Consider the following 19,073-nt stretch of genomic DNA (forward strand, 5'->3'; position numbering starts at 1 on the left):
AAAATAGTGAAGATAAAGAAGTGCACACATGGTTAATTAAATGAAAGTAAAAGCCACGTATTAATATAAAGCCTCCCATTCTCCAACCAAGTGCTTGTTAGTATATAACCATCAAGTAAGATAAATAATCACAAATAAATTAACTTCACCCTAAACCCGAAAACAACTAAGTTAAAAGAATACCTTTTATTGGTCTGAGATAAAATTCCATCCATGAATGTATTGATCTCAAAGATCTTCTTGTAACAAGGTGAGGAACCACTTCCAACTCTCCTTTGTTTCACTTTCAACAATAGCGAATGCTATCACATAGAAGTGATTATTCGCATCTTGACTTACAGCGGACAATAGCTGGCCCCCAAAGTATCCCTTCAAGAAGCAACCATCAAGACCGATTAATTTTCTACACCCAACTTTAAAACCCCTTTTACATGCATCTAGAGAGATGTATAGTCTGTTAAACAGTGGAAGGAACTGAGGGATGGGTGTCACATCAAGAATGGTAGAGCTCCCTGAGTTACTCCTATGTATCTCTGTTAGATAGTCCCTCAACTTGCTGCATTGTGCTCTCTCGTTGCCAATCACACACTCCCTTGCTTCCTTGAGGGCCCTATATACCATCTTCCCATTAATCATAACATTGTAGTCGATCTTGATGTGCTTATAAGCCTCACTCAGGGTCATGTGAGGCTGAGTTCGAAGCCTCTTCTCCAGCTTCTTGGCTACCCACTTCTGATCTGCCATGTTGCTTCCAAATTCTCTAGCACAAGTGTGATGAGGAGTATAAGTCTTGATTTGGTAACTCTTAAGCTGATTATTCCATACACAGTAAATTAGCTATGGACAAGGATTCAACTTGGTACTACCAGTTCCATCAATAACACCATCCTTAGTTCCAGCATTCATATCCCTAACATCAACTTTGACAGCCTCAGTTGTCACAGTCTCATCAGTCACAGCAGCTTCATTCACATTGTGCTCACCGTCATTCACATCTCCTTCACTCTCATTTGAAGCATTGCCCCCCTTTGGCTTTCTCGGCTTTTTAATCCTCTCCATCCCATGTTCACAATCGCATCTAACCCTCCTTTGATCATTCTTTATGTACCTAATTTTTCTCTTCTCAAAAATTACATGATCCTTAAGAGCATTCTTAAAACTTTCAATTGTGGCAAACTCCATTCCCAACTCAAAGTTTACCTCCCCAAATCCAACACCTTCATTAAATTGAGGAAATTCATACCTATCTCTCTCATCTTCAGAGCTTTTCGGAGTCAATAATGTCTCTGATTCATACTCAAAAATTGGATCTTCTTCTTCAATATTTTCCTCAGCCTCATCTTCACCACTACTATTAGTAGGATTAGCAGCATTGGCAGCCTCAAAATTTGGCAATCCAGCCCTTGTTCTAACAGTTTTTGGCCTATTTGCAGTTAGGCCAAATGAAGTTGACCCATGACCTTTTTGTCTAGCATTTTTTGGAGCCCCAATGTTGGGTCTAGCAGCAACAGCAGCCCTTGACTTGTTTGGGCATGCAAACTTTGATCCAGAACCAGTAGCTCCATTAGTCTTTGTCTTGACAATTTTTTGGACATCCATGCTTGGCTTAATTGTACTTGACCCATCTGTAGCTTTCTTATTCTCTTTTAAAGCCTTCCTTCTTGCACCTATATTCCTCTGTGAGATCTTCATTCCTACACCACCCTCTATTTTTTTGCCAACTTTTCTAGTATTTCTCTTCACAATCAAACAATCTGAGTCACTATCTTCATCCTCAAATCCTGTTGGGAGGGGGGGTCTATATGGTTCATCCTCTGTCGTTTCATACCCGTCATCACTAGACTCCTCCTCAACATCTGCATCAGCATCAAAGTCCAAATTGATGTCCTCTGGTGGAGTAACCATTATCGGGTGATTGAAAGATAGATAAAACTCGTCAGTCTCCTGGTTCATCTATTTATTCTCACGCAAATGATTAATCTTCAAATCTCCTTTTATAGGGTGCAGCCCCCTCTCCAAGTCAGGAGCCTTAGGATCAAACCAGTACATAGCCTTGTAATCTAAATAGCCTAAACCTTTGAACAGAGTTTCCAGATCAAAGAAGCATATGAGGTCAATATCCATCTTAGGAAATTTGTGCACTTTTCCATCAATATATAGAAGAACTCCCTGGTTATCCCTTACAAAATGTCCACCGTGGTGGAAAACAGGAACTACATAATCCTCCATCTAACTGCAAGTAAAACATACTTGAAATCAACAAATAGAATCATCAAACCCTAAACTACTCTATTTTGAGAATTTTTGTAACTGAACCCTAACCAAATACTATACAGTCACAACATAACAACCAAACCATTATACTCCATAATTATCACAGAACATAAACTCAAAATCCAACATACTCTGTAATGGTGACATTCAGCATTGTACTTAACTAATTCAAAATTTCATAAATCTAATCAACATAAGAAAGAGAATACAAGCTCACCTTCCTCAATGAACATGTTCAACGATCGTAACATGCACTTCCCCCAGTCTTGCGCGCCAATCGTTGCTGCTGTTTCGGGAGCGACGCCTCAACAGAGTCACCCAATGCTAGCGTTGGTGATCGAATTCTTCAGGTGCTCTGGGAGATTAGGTGTGATGCATTGACAGTCACCTTCTCTGTAACAGTTTGAAGAATGTGTGGGGTTTGGTTTCTATTTGAATAGAAACGGGTTGAAGTAGAGAAGAAGAAGCCTGACCTTGTGTCTCCCAATAAAATCAACGTTTGGTGCCAAGCCCTAAACGACGCTGTTTTCATGAGGTGGCTGGGGACTAATTTGTCCTTCTATGACACCTGTACTTATTGGTGGACACGCTGGCGACTTACTGTGCCACTTCAGCTTTTTCCGGTGGCATAAAATGGAGAAATGGGTCTGGGGATTGTTTTGGCCGCCGAAGAGAAACCATGGGGACTAATTTGGGTATTAATTTTCTTCGGGGACTAAAACGTCCGATTTTAAAATCTTCGGGACTGATTTGGGTAATTACTCAATAAACTATAAATGAATTTTTATTTATTTTTTATCCTTTTAAATATGGATTGATATAGATACCAAACAAGTAACAACACATAGTATACAAACATATTAATATGTTGATATTGATTGTGTTATCTTTTGTTTTTTTTTTCTTGTTCATTTAAATTGAGAAAGTATTTTGTACTAGTGACTAATTTATTATCTCATTTTGCATCATAAATTATATCTAAGAATTGATATTTGATTGTTATTAATATATTTTTGAAAATATGTATTTAACTTTTAATTTTATTTCTATAATTTTATATTTTTATTTAATTATAATTGGGTCAACCGGATAAATCAATAATTCACCGGTTAAACTAGTAACTCAATGACCCAGTCGTATGACTGGATTAATTACCAGTTCGATTTTAATAACCATGATATATCTATTAAGCAGGTCTTTTATTTTTCTTATTTTTTTTGTTTAGCTTATTTAAGTGACTAAAAAAAAAGGTCAAAACTCAATCTCTATATTATTTATTTTTTAAAAAATAATTTTTGGCCATTAACAAAAAAAATCATAAAATAATTTTAACTCGACGTAAAATCACCAAATTTTAATAATATAAATGTTTCACTTTTATAATCATGTTACAAAAAAAATTGCAGTAAGGCTTCACTATTTCTGTGCTAAGAATCAACTTTATACATGCAATCAACTATTTAAATTTATACTGAAAAATCTTTGTTAAGGACCATTTTTCTAGTTTACTCTTCTTTTCACTTGGATGAGAGGCTATTTATCCTTAGAACTATAAGAATAAAATGTAATAATCACCTTTTTCATTGTACCAAGAAGCCTGCTTTCTCCTTTATTTCCAACACAAACATGGAAACTATAAGCACATCAAGATAATCATATCAAGATAAGAATAGCATATCAAGCACGAAGGGAGAAGGAAGTGAGAATATAAACATGTAAAAAAGCATCACAACTTACATCCAGGAAAAAGGTAAGACTTGCTTAGTAGGCATAAGATTTGACGATTCATAATGTTTGTATATTAAATAGTCCAATCAAAAAAACATATTTTTTTAAGTTTTTTTAATAATGACTAAATAATTTTTATTTAATTTTAATTACAATTTAATTATTTATATATTATTTAATTATTAAATCTATTTTTTATTTTATAAATTATTATTTTTTATTCCTCTATTATGCTTATTAACCATTAGAAATAAAAATAACGAAAACAATCGATTAAATTTCGCACGGTAATATAGGTTTTTTCAAAATTCACTCGATTGAAATTGTTACACAATCGATTGAATTTCACAAAGCAACAAGAATATTTTCTTATTTAATCGATTGGTATGATAATACAATCGATTGAAATTTGTATGTGATTAAAATTTTTTATCTATTCAATCGATTGGTATGATATATAAATTAAAAAACTCATATTTTTACGATGAAGTAATGTCATTTTTATTTATTATTTCAACAACTATGTCATATAAATAATATGTCTTGTCAATTATATTTTATTTTATATAATTAATTTGTTTATAAAAAAATATTTTATTTGCATTCTATTTATATGTTTGCATATATTAATGTTATTTCCATTCTTTAGATGCTTGTGACATAAATTGATATTTTTTAATCTTTACATAGAATTTTTTTTATTTCTTATCAATTTTTAGAATAATGTATTTTGTATTGATTAACCCTTGGAATAGAATTCTGTATGGAATTCAAATTCTATTTTTTATTTTGGTATAAAAAAATAGCACTGATTTCACTTCTAATGAGATTTCAATTCTCACGTTAAGGCTATATACAAATCAAACTAACATAGGTCTGATTTCTAATTCCATTTATTTTTGTGTTCGAAAATTTGTAACTTTTACTATTATTTAATCGTGACTAATTGAACAGTTTTAACATATTAAAAATTATACTTCAAATAATATCTATATACTTTTTAATACATGACGCAGACGACCTTAACTAATAAAACAAGAATTGCAAAATAAAAAATTTTATTCATTAACCTCGATTTTGGAATCAAAACAATGGATTATTTTTTAAATAATATTAGATGAAAAAGACTCTTTCACGAACTAATTGATTACTATAATGAATAAATTAATTGAATTTTTGTAGATTGTGATTACTATAACCGTGATGATCGCATAACTATGAATAAAAATTGGATATTGAAAAGATGAATAAATAATAAAAAAAATAGATATTAAGAAGATGGACAAAAATGAACAAAAACGATGAACAAATTAATAATAAGGAAATTGATGAACGATTACAATGATAGAATTGGATAATTGAAAAACAAATTGATGATAGATTATTCACCAATTATTAATGTATTGAAAAAGATAAAATTATGATATTTAAATCAAAATAAAAACTTAAAAAATTGAAGATAGAATTTTAAAGATAAGATAAATGAATAATATGATAATAATTTTTAAAAAAGTGGCAGAAAAATTGTAACGGCTTAATATACATTACAGTTGTCAATTCAATCGATTATGTTAACAGAACTAATTCTTTTCTTAAACTATTCTTGTTTTTTTTTTGTTTTTTTTTTTTTTTACCAAAGATAGGACTCGAATCCGCGACCTCTTAAATGAGTATGGGGAGATTATGTCATTTGAGCTATAACTCATTGGCCTTTTCTTTCTTGTTAATATATAATGTTTTGTAATCACATATAATTAAATATGTATATATTTAGGCATTAAAAATAAAAAAAATATAGGTAACTAACAATATTTTTGAACAATATGTGAACAATGTGAATTAATAGAGTTAAAAGAGAAAATTATCTTAAATTTAATTAGTAGTATTAAATTAGGATGTAGTGTATTTTTATTTGATTGGTGGTTGTTCAGGTATCAAATTTAGTTTCATATATTTAAGTATATTTACATGTATTATTAAATATTTTTTTAATATGTATTTTTTAATCTAAATATATTCTATATATATCTATACGTATAATTAAATATATTTAGTTTTTTTTTCATAAATATTATTGGTTAAAAATTTTCACTTTATTAAATGTTATTATTATTTCTTTTATATATATAGACAACAAGTTATTCTTATTTCTTTAATGCAGACACTTGAATATCATGTATAGCGGAAAAAATAATGGTATGGATATTTGTTTATCACTAAAACAGTAAAACTCGAAACCAAAATAACAAAATTAATAAATGTTGGTATATAGCAACCCATTTTACATGATTTCGTTTTTTTTACCCCCGAGCGCTAAGATGAGTTTGATGTCAATCTGTTTTTTCCTCTGTTCTCAACAATATCTACTATTTTCATAATAGAATCTATCCGTAGCGACGCGCATGGCGTTGCTATAGCCAAAACTATAGAGAGACAAATAGGGAGGAACCACGAGAAACGTTATCCATGGCAAATGCACACGCATTAGAGGAAGAGGAAGAAGAAGGAGAGGGACACGAAGCGGTGGAGGAAATCCAACGCGTCATTGAATCGGTTGCGCAATTCGGACAGTATAGAAAGACACAGAGAAAAGAATGTCACAACTTGGTGCGGCGGTTCAAACTCATGCTGCCTATCGTGGAAGAGCTCCGAGATATTCCGGAGCCCTTCCACGAAAACGGCATCGTTTGGTTGAAGAAACTTAGGGATGCACTCTTGTTTGCCAAGGAACTCTTGAGGTTATGTAGCCAAGGAAGCAAAATTCTCCTTGTAAGAACCTTCTCTTATGACAACATTAAAAAATAAAAAATAAAAAAATAAATACGAAATGTTCAAATATAAATTGGATAATGTATATTTGATTGATTATTTATAATTTGGTTTAATTTGTGTTTAAGGCAATGGAGACGGAGGCATATATGATAAAATTTCAAGGTGTTTATGAGAAATTGAGTCAAGCATTTGAAGATGTGCCTTGTGAGGAATTAGGAATCTCAGATGAAGTCAGAGAACAGGTAGGTCTGTTTTCATTTTTCTCATCTCCAAATTTAATTAATTTGTCGGATGATTACTTACGTGAAAATGTTCGAACAAAATAGTTGAGATGTATACACGTATTATGTCAAACAGTTTAATAAAATAAATATATATCAAATTATCTAATAATTCTTAACTATCATCTTCGTATAATATTTTCATAGTGAATAATCAAGTGTTTCTGAAAATAATTAATGAACATTTTATGAACAACCACCATGATTTGCATAGAAAAATAACTGGGAGTTCTATTATGCAGATTGAGCTGATGCACACTCAGCTGAAGCGGGCGAGGAGGAGGACGGATACGCAGGACATGGAGCTTGCAATGGATATGATGGTGGTGTTATCCGGCGACGAGCAACGGAGCGCCGACAGCGCCATCATTGAGAGGCTAGCAAAGAAACTAGAGCTTCAAAGGGTTGAGGATCTTAAGATAGAAACCTTGGCGATCAAGCAACTGGCTGATGAAAGAAAAGGGCAACAAGTAGATAGCACCAAGAAAATAATTGGCCTCCTTAACAAGTTAAAGAGAATTGCTGGCATGGAAGAAACAAGTGTTCTTGATGATCCTGTCCTGCCTAGGGTGCTTGTGAAGAGCATATCTTTGGTTATTCCTCATGAGTTTCTTTGTCCTATAACCCTTGAAATCATGACAGATCCTGTTATTATTGCAAGTGGACAGGTAATAATAGAAAGAAAGTACTTGCTTTTAGTTAGAATTATTTTTATATTTAAATTATTTAATCTTTCTCTAATTTAATAAGAAAAAGTGTTATATGAATTCTTAATTTTAGCATATTAACAAAGGAAGAAAGAAGAAAGTAAAACAAAATATATTTGGATATGTGGAACTTAGTTCCCTTCTTCAGGTCAAGTAGCCTTAAACTTTAGAATAGAAAAGGACAAAAATAATGTATACATCAAATTATGAATTCATATTATGTTGAGTACTTGTATTAAAAATGGGTGAAATGGGAGATAACAATGACCCATAACAATAAAGTATTAGAAAGGGAAGATTGTTAGGATTTTCATTTTAATTAATGGGTTAAATACTTAAGGTTTTTTAATTAACTTGTTAATATAAATCTTCAATCTTTTAATCTTAGACATTGATTAGGTAACCCCTAGATGAAGATCAGAGTAAAAACTACATTCTTTTGATTGCTGTAAGTTCATATTCTTTTGTTGAATTCCATTTGACAATTAAGTACAAAACATAATATGGATGTTAACTGTATTAAGTACTAGTTGAAAAAATGAAATTTGATGCCTTTTCTACATATATATGATGCTAACAAAACTTTTACTACCTTTTCTTCTTTGTTTGTGTTTTTCTTATCAATATGTTTCTCCACCAAAGACATATGAAAGGGAAAGCATAGTGAAATGGTTTGAATCCAAACATAATACCTGCCCAAAGACAAGGCAAACCCTTGATCACTTGCAACTAGCACCAAATTGTGCCTTAAAGAGCATAATTGAAGAATGGTGTGAAAAAAACCACTTCAAACTACCAAAGAAGTTCAAATCTTCAAGCCAAAACAATGGTCCAATTATCAACATACAAGAAATCCCACCTTTGGTTGAAAGCCTATCATCAATTCATTTAGAAGAACAGAGAAGAGCGGTCGAGAAGATTCGAATGCTGTCGAAAGAAAGCCCCGAGAATCGGATCTTGGTTGCTGAGCATGGAGGAATACCACCATTGATACAAATCTTATCTTATCCGGATTCAAAGATTCAAGAACATGCTGTGACAGCATTGTTGAATCTTTCCATTGATGAGAAGAACAAGAGGCTAATATCAAAAGAAGGTGCTATTCCAGCAATCATAGAAGTTTTGGAGAATGGAAGCATTGTTGCTAAGGAAAATTCAGCAGCATGTTTGTTTAGTCTCTCAATGCTTGATGAGAACAAAGAACTTGTGGGATTGTCAAATGGGATTCCACCATTGGTGAAACTTTTGAGGAATGGAACAGTTAGAGGGAAAAAAGATGCTATTACAGCACTCTTTAATTTGTCCCTTAACCATGCAAATAAAAGTCGGGCAATTAGTGCTGGTATTGTCGCACCTTTGCTTCAGTTGCTTAAAGACACAAAAACGAACATGATTGACGAGGCGCTGTCCATTCTGTTACTCCTCTCCTCGATTTCCGAGGGGAGGCAGGAGATTGGACAACTGTCATTTATCGAGACACTTGTTGAGTTCATTAAGGATGGGACCCCCAAGAACAAGGAGTGTGCTGCTTCTGTGCTCCTGGAGTTGTGTACAAATAACTACTCTTATATACTTGCAGCACTTCAGTATGGAGTTTATGAGCATTTGATTCAGATCAAAGGGAGTGGAACAAATAGAGCACAGAGGAAAGCAAATGCTCTCTTAGATCTTATAAGTAGGAGTGAGCAAATTTAGTTTCATCTTTGCTTCTCCATTATTGTAGGTTTTTTTTCCCCTTTAATCATTGTAAAATTGTAAATTAATTAACCAACTATTGCCACTTATTTTGATGTACAAAAATATACTTGTTTGATAGTTATACTTTTCTCCTAAATTAGTTTAGGAAAATTATATTGTAAATTAAAGAATTATGTGCATATGAGTATATTTGTAAAGTATTATGTTGTTATTCATGAATGATTAGGAGGCTTATGTTACGTCTTAATGTTGTTCTTCTTTCTAGTATACTGTTATATTATTGTTGAGAAAAAATTATATATTGAAGCTATGTTGTATTGTCGTTGAGGTATTTATATAATTATATGTAAGTAATTCACTAATTCTAGACGAATTAACTGTGGGATTTAAAATACATTATCTTACAGATGCATTCTCTTGTTAATTATCAGGGCTATGTTTTGGTTTCTGCATTCTTCTAGGCAAAATTTGTTGAGTGTTTGTGGCTAAGGCATTATCTTACACTTTGAATTCTGGTGATACTTGTAACCATGATATGTAACAAATCATTTGATTCTTTCACGTCAATCAAAGCAAGAACATACTTCCGGAGGATTTCATGTCGATTAACACTCAAAGGATCGGTCTATTCGCTTGGTACATGCATGATTTGTGGTTTCTTGTTCCGCAAGTCTCATTGGCTTTGTTGATTTTGTACAGAAGTTAACCTTGGCCCAATTGCAAGAGAAATGTCAAGGTAAGTTGATGGAGTCAAAAGATACAAGAATGAAGACAACCTCGGAAGCTCTTAGAAATATGAAGATTCACAAACTACAAGGATGGAAAATGAAGTTCGTAGTGAAGATAAGTGAACTCAAGAAAACTGGTTAAAAAGATTCATTTATACTTCAACCATAACCACATTTTTTTATGGTGGATACTCTTATGATGACATCTTCACATAAAGATAGTATTGTAGACTACTAGATGGGTTGATATATTTGACTAAGTATGTTTGATTAACCATCTAAGGGTTTACAATGTCATCTTCATATAAAGATGTCATCATATGAGTATTTCCCTTTCTTTATTCCATTGGCTTAACATTCATATTTGTGTCTTTAGGGATCCTTGTCTTTGTGAAAAATTTAGTGTTTCTTGACTAAAATCATCTTTTCAAAATAAAAAAAAATTTGTCTATCTTGATCTTATTCGTGAATTTTATGCCAACGAGAAAAACATTCATTCTTATATAAAAGGCCGTGAGTTAAATCTGAATAGTAAAACCATTAGTGATACCCTAGGATATTTTGATGTGAGTGTTTGTGCTTATACCTCTAAAAAATGGGATCAAGGCTTGGGTATTTCATATCAAGATGTTTTAGCCTATGTTTGTGAAAATATATCTCTAATTGATGGTTTCACTCTAAATCATAAGGTTCTAGGTCCCCTTCGTGCTCAACTTCACCGCATTGTGAATCACATCATCCTGTTCCAAAGCGGTTCTTATCAAAGAGTTTCTTTTTATGACACATTGGTATTGTATGCTATTATTACAAAAACTGAGGTTTTATTTGCTTATCTAATTATGAGGCACATGTATGATTGCATAAAGAGTAACAAAAATGTGTCTCTTCTTTACAGCATATTTTTAACTTGTATTTTTGAATCATTTGGTGTTGATCTGACCAATAAAACATTTGAAAATAAAAATTCTTACCTAAAAAGGAATGGTGCCGTGAAACAGCAAAGGAAAGTGTTAGTGTTGCAAGTGTGAGGAGTGTTGAAGTTAGTCCCACATCAAAGAAAGCAAGAAAAAGTGAGGAGTTTATAAGATGAGAGACCCATTAACTTGACACCTTAAGGTTTTGAGTTGGATGTGGTGTCTTCTCATCTTATGTTCTCTCGCTTGATTCTTCTCCGAAATCTCCCCGGTGGTCGAAAGCTCCCCACGGTTGGCCCAACAAAGTGGTATCCAGAGCTTTGGTTGTTTATCTCTGTGCTGATTAAATGGAGGAAAATACTCATGGACCGAATATGGCAAGGACTTGTATGATCTTGTGGAAGGAGATAAATCCAAAGGTACTAAATCCGATGCTGAATGGAAGAAACTGAATCGGAAGGCAGTTGCTTTGATTAGGCAATGGCTTGATCTTAGTGTGTATCCACATGTTGACACCGAAACGAATGCCGAGAAGATGTGGAAGAAATTGAAGGAGTTATATGAGAGAAAGCATGTTGACACCGAAACGAATGCCGAGAAGATGTTGAAGAAATTGAAGGAGTTATATGAGAGAAAGAATGTGCAAAACAAAGCATTATTGATTAAAAAGCTTGTCAATATGAAGTATGTTGAAGGTAAATCAATGCCGGAGCACTTGAGCATTTTTCAGGAGACAGTGAACCAACTGACAAATAATGAAATCACATTGAATGATGAGTTGTAAGCCTTGTTGTTGTTGAGCTCTTTGCCTAATAGTTGGGAAGTTCTGGTTGTGACACTGACTAACTCAGCTCCAAAAAGAAAGTTGATGTTAGCAATGGTTAAAGGGAGTATGTTGAATGAAGAAGCCAGAAGAAGAGAGCGAGGTTTGACTAATGCCTCCTCCCAGTCAGAAGCACTTATTTTAGAGTCACGGGGGAGAAGTCAAAGTAGAAAACCTCACAGTTCTGATAGGTCAGAGAGTCGAAGCAAGTCAAGAGGAAAGTACAAGCTAAGAAAAGAGTTCATTTGTCACCATTGTGGCAAGCCGGGGCATATCAAGAGGTATTGTAGGTTTTTGAAAAGAGAACAATCAAGGGGAAGACATGAAGACAAAGGTAAAGATAGTGATAAAGAGACTGCTGCTATTGTTTATGAAGATGTTCTTATCACATATGATGAAAATTATGTTAATCTTGTCTGTGATGATTTCACTTGGATTATGGACTCTGGTGCCTCATGTCATGTCACTTCGAGGCGTGAATTTTTCACTTCCTATACTGCTAAAAATTTTGGCAAGATCAAATTGGGAGATAAAGGAGTGTGTGATATCATTGGTATGGGTGATTTGTGGCTTGAAACCAACATGGGATGCAAGTTGCAGTTGAAGAATGTTAGGCATGCGCCAGATATGCGGTTCAATCTCATTTCAGTGAAGGCATTGGATCAAGAGGGGTATTGCACTTCCTTTGATAGTGAAAAATGCAAGATTACCAAAGGAGCTCTCATTGTTGCTAGAGAAGACAATAGTCTCACTACTCTCTACCGGTTGCAAGCAAATTTGTGCAAAGAAGATGTGAATGTAGCTGATGATTCCTCTTCTGATTTGTGGCATATACGTCTTGGTCACTTGAGCGAGAAAGGACTAAGCGTCTTGGCCAAGAAGCACTCACTTCCAATGAAAGGTACAACTTTAAATACTTGCACTCATTGTTTTGTTGGAAAGCATGCTAGAGTATCATTTCATAATTCTGGACCTCATAGGAGATCACATGTTCTAGATTTAGTTCACACTGATGTTTGCACTATGGATGCTAAGACACTAGGTGGTGCATCATATTTTTGTTACTTTTATTGATGATTATTCTCGAAAAGTGTGGGCTTTTGTTTTGAAATCTAAAGACCAGGTGCTCGGAATCTTCAAACACTTTCATGCAAGTGTTGAAAGAGAAACAGGAAGAAAATTGAAATGTGTTCGAGCAGATAATGGTGGTGAATACAGGGGTCTGTTTGAAGAGTATTGTAAAGGACATGGGATTAAGCTTGAGAAGACGGTGCCTAAGACTCCTCAACATAATGGAGTTGCAGAGAGAATGAATCGCACTATCAATGATAGAGTAAGGTGTATGCTCTCTCATGCAAAGTTGCCTAAATTCTTTTGGGGTGAAGCGATGAGAACTGGAGTAGATCTGATCAACCTTTCTCCTTCAGTTCCACTTAATGGTGATGTTCCAGAGAAAGTTTGGAGAGGGAAAGATGTCTCCTATAATCACTTGAGAGTGTTCGGCTGCAGAGCTTTTGTTCACATTCCAAGAGATGAAAGGTCTAAACTTGATGGAAAGTCAAAGCAGTGTATCTTCATGGGTTATGGTCACGAAGACTTTGGTTACAGATTATGGGATCCGGTGAGCAAGAAGATAATTAGAAGCCGAGATGTGATTTTTCTTGAAGACCAAACTATTGAAGATCTTGAGAAGACAGATAAGCCAACAGTAACTGTTAGACGTTTTGCTGATGATGAACCTGGTCCTTCCACTAGACCTCCTGTTGATGGGGGAGATGTGCAAGTTGATAATGATGGTGATGATTTGCATGATGAACCTACACCTCAACTTGAGGTGCCAGATGTTTAAGTTCCACCTGAACCACCAGTTGAGCCTGAATTGAGAAGATCTACTAGAGAGCGTCATCCTTCTCAGAAATACTCTCCTCATGAGTATGTGATGAACACTGAGACTGGAGAGCCAGAGAGCTACCAGGAAGCTATGTCTGATGAGCATAAGGAATATTGGTTGAAGGCCATGCAAGAAGAAATGAAATCCTTGCATGAGAATCATATCTTTGAATTGGTGAAGTTGCCGAACGGTAAGAGAGCATTCAAGAATAAATGGGTGTTCAAATTGAAAGCGGATGAAAATGTCTCACGGCCAAGGTACAAAGCTCGATTGATTGTGAAAGGCTTTGAGCAAAAGAAAGGTATTGATTTTGAGGAGATTTTCTCTCCAGTTGTGAAGATGTCCTCTATTCGAGTTGTGCTTGGATTGGCAGCTAGCTTGAATCTAGAGGTTGAGCAGCTTGATGTGAAGACTGCATTCCTTCACGATGACATAGATAAAGAAATTTATATGGAGCAACCAGAGGGTTTCGAGGTTAAAGGAAAGGAGCACCTTGTATGCAAGTTGAAGAAGAGCTTATATGGGTTGAAGCAAGCGCCAAGGCAGTAGTACACGAAGTTTGATTCCTTCATGGAAGGTCATGGGTATAGTAAGACTTCTTCTGATCATTGTGTCTATGTTAAGAAATTCTCTGATGGTGATTTTATAATTCTCTTGCTTTATGTTGATGACATGTTGTTGTTGGTCATGACACTAAGAAGATTGAAAGTCTTAAGAAAGACTTGAACAGATCCTTTGCTATGAAGGATTTGGGTCCTGCAAAGAAAATCCTTGGCATGAGTATCACTCGTGACAGGAAGAATAGAAAACTGTGGTTGTCACAGCAGAAGTATATTGAGAAGATTTTAGAGAGGTTTAGCATGAGTAATTCCAAACCCGTTAGTACTCCACTTACTAGTCATTTCAAGCTGAGTTCGCAGCAATGTCCTACAAGTGAGAAAGAGAAAGCGGAAATGAAGAAGATTCCATATGCATCTGCAGTTGGCAGTTTGATGTATGCTATGGTTTGCACCAGGCCGGATATTGCTCATGCCGTTGAAGTTGTTAGTCGGTTTCTCTCTAATCCTGGCAGGGAACACTGGCAAGCAGTGAAGTGGATTCTCAGATACCTTAATGGTACTTTCAGAATTTGTTTATGCTTTAGGAGTGGCCAACCTGTGTTGGATGGTTACACAGATGCAGATATGGCTGGGGATCTTGATTCAAGGAAGTCTACTTCTGGTTATATGATGACTTTTGCAGGGGGAGCTGTGTCGTGGCAATCTCGACTTCAGAAATGTGTTGCTTTGTCTACTACAGAGGCAGAATACATTGCTGTTGTTGAAGCATTTAAGGAACTCTTGTGGATGAAGAAGTTTTTACAAAAGTTAGGCATCAATCAAGAGAAGTTTGTGTTATTCTGTGACAGTCAGAGTGCTATCCATCTCAGCAAGAATCCGACGTTTCATTCTAGATCGAAGCACATAGAGGTGAGGTATCATTGGATACGTCAAGCGCTTGAGATGAAGTCATATGCACTTGAGAAGATCCATACTGATGATAATGGTTCAGATATGATGACTAAGAGTTTACCTGCAGTAAAATTTGATTCCTGCAAAGAGAAGGTGAACTTGGTGGAGCAGCTTATCCCCACTTGAGTTGGTGAGGGGGAGATTTGTTAGTGGGTCCCCAACCAAATGGGGCCCACAAGCTCTAAAAAAAATAAATAAAGAGAGAAAGTGGCTAATAGCCACGAGGAAGAGAGAGACAGAGGGATTTATTCATTTTGAATTAAAGAAAAGAAGGAAGCAGGTTTCGACGTCGAGAGAAGAAGAAATTTTGGGGGGAAAAGGCATGCCAACCTTGATCACATTGACTTGGTAAACTTGCTCCATTTCTTATGAAATTTTAGTATGTTATTCCTGGTGTAGAGATGAACATTAGGATATAACTTGTTAGTTGTATTGCCTTCTCTTTTGCCTGATTTGAGATACCCACTTAGTGGAGGGTTTATGTTGATTCCACCAGTTTTGGTGATGTATTTTGTTGATTGTTGAGATGCCCTAGTGTCACTAGGAAGACTGTTTGTGTACCCATTATTCTAATAATGGAAGATTTTTTCGAACTAGGTCCCGTGGGTTTTTTGTCCCTCTTTGGGATTTTCCCACGTTAAAATTCTGGTGTCTGGTTATTTAATTTCTGCCATTATATTTGCTGCTTGGAGTATCTTTGGTATTGCCTATTTAATCGCAAAAGTTGTGGGAAAATTATTTTTGGTGCTTCCGCTGTTAGACAGGTTCTTGTTTTGAACCTTTGTTGAGATTTTCCCAACAAAGTGGTATCAGAGCCGATGGTTTAATCGGTCTGGTTTTAAGGAGTATTCAAGGTGAAGCATCGAAAGTCTTCCCGGCAAAGGTGGTCCGGGCGGCGTGTCCCGCGGTGTTTTGCGGCGGTGTGATGGACGAATACTCATATGTGGTGGAGGAGCTAGAGGAGAGTTGATGCTTGATGTGGAGACTCACACTTGAGGGGGAGATTGTTAGTGTTGCAAGTGTGAGGAGTGTTGAAGTTAGTCCCACATCAAAGAAAGCAAGGAAAAGTGAGGAGTTTATAAGATGAGAGACCCATTAACTTGACACCTTAAGATTTTAAGTTGGATGTGGTGTCTTCTCATCTTATGTTCTCTCGCTTGATTCCTCCCCGAAATCTCCCCGGTGGTCGAGAGCTCCCCACGGTTGGCCCAACAGAAAGAATCTACAAGAATTAAAAAAAGTGGTACTTGATGATGATAAAGATGAATTTGATGACCTCCTTCCTCATTCAACTGCTTCTACTGGATATAAATCACTCTTTTGTGAAGTTGTTAAAAATGTTTGTCAAGAGTTTGTGAATCTAACTAACCATTTCATATCAACCAGCAAAGAAGAAAGAAAGCTTGCGGTGAGAAATAAAAATACATTAAAAAAATCTAATGATAGAGTGGCAATCCTTCTAAAATATGTGGACAATATATATGAGGATGAAATAATGGCCACACATATCAAGAAAAATTTCTGGACTTCCAAGAAGATGGTTCGGATGCATAAAATTATTTTTGAAGAAGATTTTTAGTGCTATTGAACTTAGTTCTTTACAACTTTTTAGTATTCGACACTGTCTTTATGGTTCTCTGGATGACTATACAACTTTAATTTGCACCTGTTTTTGCTTAATTTTTATGGCTTTTGAAGTTTAACATCATTTTCTGCAAATTTGACTTGAATACTAATTTTTCCTTTAATAATAAAAGGGGGAGCAATATTTTGTGTGGACAGTTTTTATGACTATTTTGTGTTATAATTATTTTGCTGTTTTGGTGTTAAGTCTGGTTGGTATATGCTATTTAAAAGGCTGTCTTGGTGTTGTTGTTTAAATAGCTTTGGGCAAGAAAAATATGATTGAATTGTTGTTTTAAATTGTGGTTGGACAAACATATATTTTGTATAAATTTAGGGGTTTTTTTTATACTCTCTTGCTTGGGATGCTGAATTATTACTTACACTTTTGCCAAACAAGATAATTTTCTTGAATCATTGGCTTGTTTTGTATAGATATGCTTTATGTGTACAAACAGGGAGTTGCCGAAAAGCATATATTCAGGGGCAGCAATCCTTATAAAAGAAAAGGGGAACTAATCATCAAAGAAAAATTTTTTATCCAAAGATTATTATTCTATTTCTTTCATTTTTTGTTTAATTGATGTTTGTCATCAATAAGGAGATTATTGAGTTTAGAAATAAATAATATTTTTTTTTAGTCGATGAGTTGGACAACCCCCAATTCTAAGTTACACACTCACACACCCACTCACACACACTAACCTAGCCACAACTAGGATTTGAACTTGTGTGGCTTTGGATTGAGGCAAATACATTTTGATGATGACAAACATAATATAACTTGGATTAATAGCCCAAGTGAATTTTTTTTTTTTGGTAGCTTAGCCCAAGTGAATTTGATACTTGTATTAAGTGATGCAGGCTCATGTTAGTGTGAAGCCCAATAAAAAAAGCAAAGTAACTCTCAAATAGGGGTGTCAAAACGGGTCGAGCCCGTCGGGCCGATTCGCTAAACCCGCTAAAAAAGGCGGGTCGAGCTAGGATTTGAAGTCTGCTAAATTAAAAAAAATCCGCCAAACCTGCACCGCCAAATTGGCGGGTTTTGGCAGGACGGGGCGGGCCAGTCCGCCGGACCGAAAATTTTCATTTTTTGTTTTTATTCTTCTTTTAGTTATTAACTTTATTTATTTTATTTTACAATTTCGTATATATGCTCAAATTATGTGACTTATTTTTTAAAATAAAGATGATTTTATTGACAAATATTATTTTGAACAATTTTATTGAAGTTAAAAATTTAAAAAAATAGTAAAAAATTATAACTATTTTTTATTTGTATTTGATTTTTAATTATTATTTTTTGGTTAATTTTAATGAATTTTATTTTTTTTTAAAAAAAGAAGCGGGCTAGCCCGCCAACCCGCCAATTCGCCATAAAGCAGGACGGGCTAGTATTTTAAACCTATTTTAGTTGGCGGGGCAGGCTTAGGCAGAGCGGGACGAGTTGGGGTGGGCCGGCCCGCTTTGCTACCCCTACTCTCAAGGTTGCTGAATGGAAATTGAAACCACAACCCAGCTCATTACTATTCAAACAAAGGAAAACAATCCTCAGCTGGGATATAAGGTGTCTTCAGGCATTGCACAAAGAACAAAGAGGAAATCAATTTTTTTCTCTAACACCAAAGAAGAAGAATGTGAATGCTAATCAAGAAAGCGAATGTTAAATCAAGATAAATAAAAGTAAGTTCAAAAAAGTTAAAGATAATTTATTTCTACTTGTATGTAAGTCAATTAGTTATCATTTTTTTTTCTTTTACACTACCATTTTAGACAATAAGATCCACTTTTTTCTGCTGTGAATGAGAGAATCAATGGCTAATATTGTTTTTTGGAGTCAAAGTACAAGATTAAGGGTTCGGATTTAAAAATCTCACTGAACAAGTAAGTTGCTGCTGCACACATCTCCTTTATCAACATTTTAATCAGATCTCAAATTCTTGATTTCATGGTCTAAATGAAGAAAAAGAAAAAAGGGGTTACAACTAGTTCAAGACTCAAGGAGCTGACTTTGGTAAGCAAACTCTAAGTATAGAGATAAAAAATACAAAAAGGAAAATCAATTCCGAGTTAAAGACTAAAGAGAGAGAACCAGAGTTTTGAGTTTTCATTGAGAGTTTCTC

At 34.7% G+C, this 19,073-nt stretch overlaps 1 protein-coding gene and 1 pseudogene across 1 annotated transcript; one reads left to right on the plus strand and one right to left on the minus strand.

Annotated features, from left to right (window-relative positions):
* Positions 1-837: 837 nt before the first annotated feature.
* Positions 838-2,229, minus strand: LOC148569362 (uncharacterized; annotated as a pseudogene).
* Positions 2,230-6,301: 4,072 nt separating this feature from the next.
* PUB15 (Plant U-Box 15) lies at positions 6,302-9,639 on the plus strand. The gene is made up of 4 exons (XM_016341250.3): positions 6,302-6,771; positions 6,900-7,016; positions 7,298-7,723; positions 8,405-9,639. Exons 1-4 carry the CDS (start codon positions 6,469-6,471, stop codon positions 9,455-9,457), a joined length of 1,899 nt encoding a protein of 632 aa, XP_016196736.2. The 5' UTR covers positions 6,302-6,468; the 3' UTR covers positions 9,458-9,639.
* Positions 9,640-19,073: the final 9,434 nt, after the last annotated feature.

Source organism: Arachis ipaensis, chromosome B4 (assembly GCF_059453495.1).
Source record: "Arachis ipaensis isolate K30076 ecotype BB chromosome B4, ASM5945349v1, whole genome shotgun sequence".
In the NCBI taxonomy this organism is placed as follows: Eukaryota; Viridiplantae; Streptophyta; class Magnoliopsida; order Fabales; family Fabaceae; genus Arachis; species Arachis ipaensis.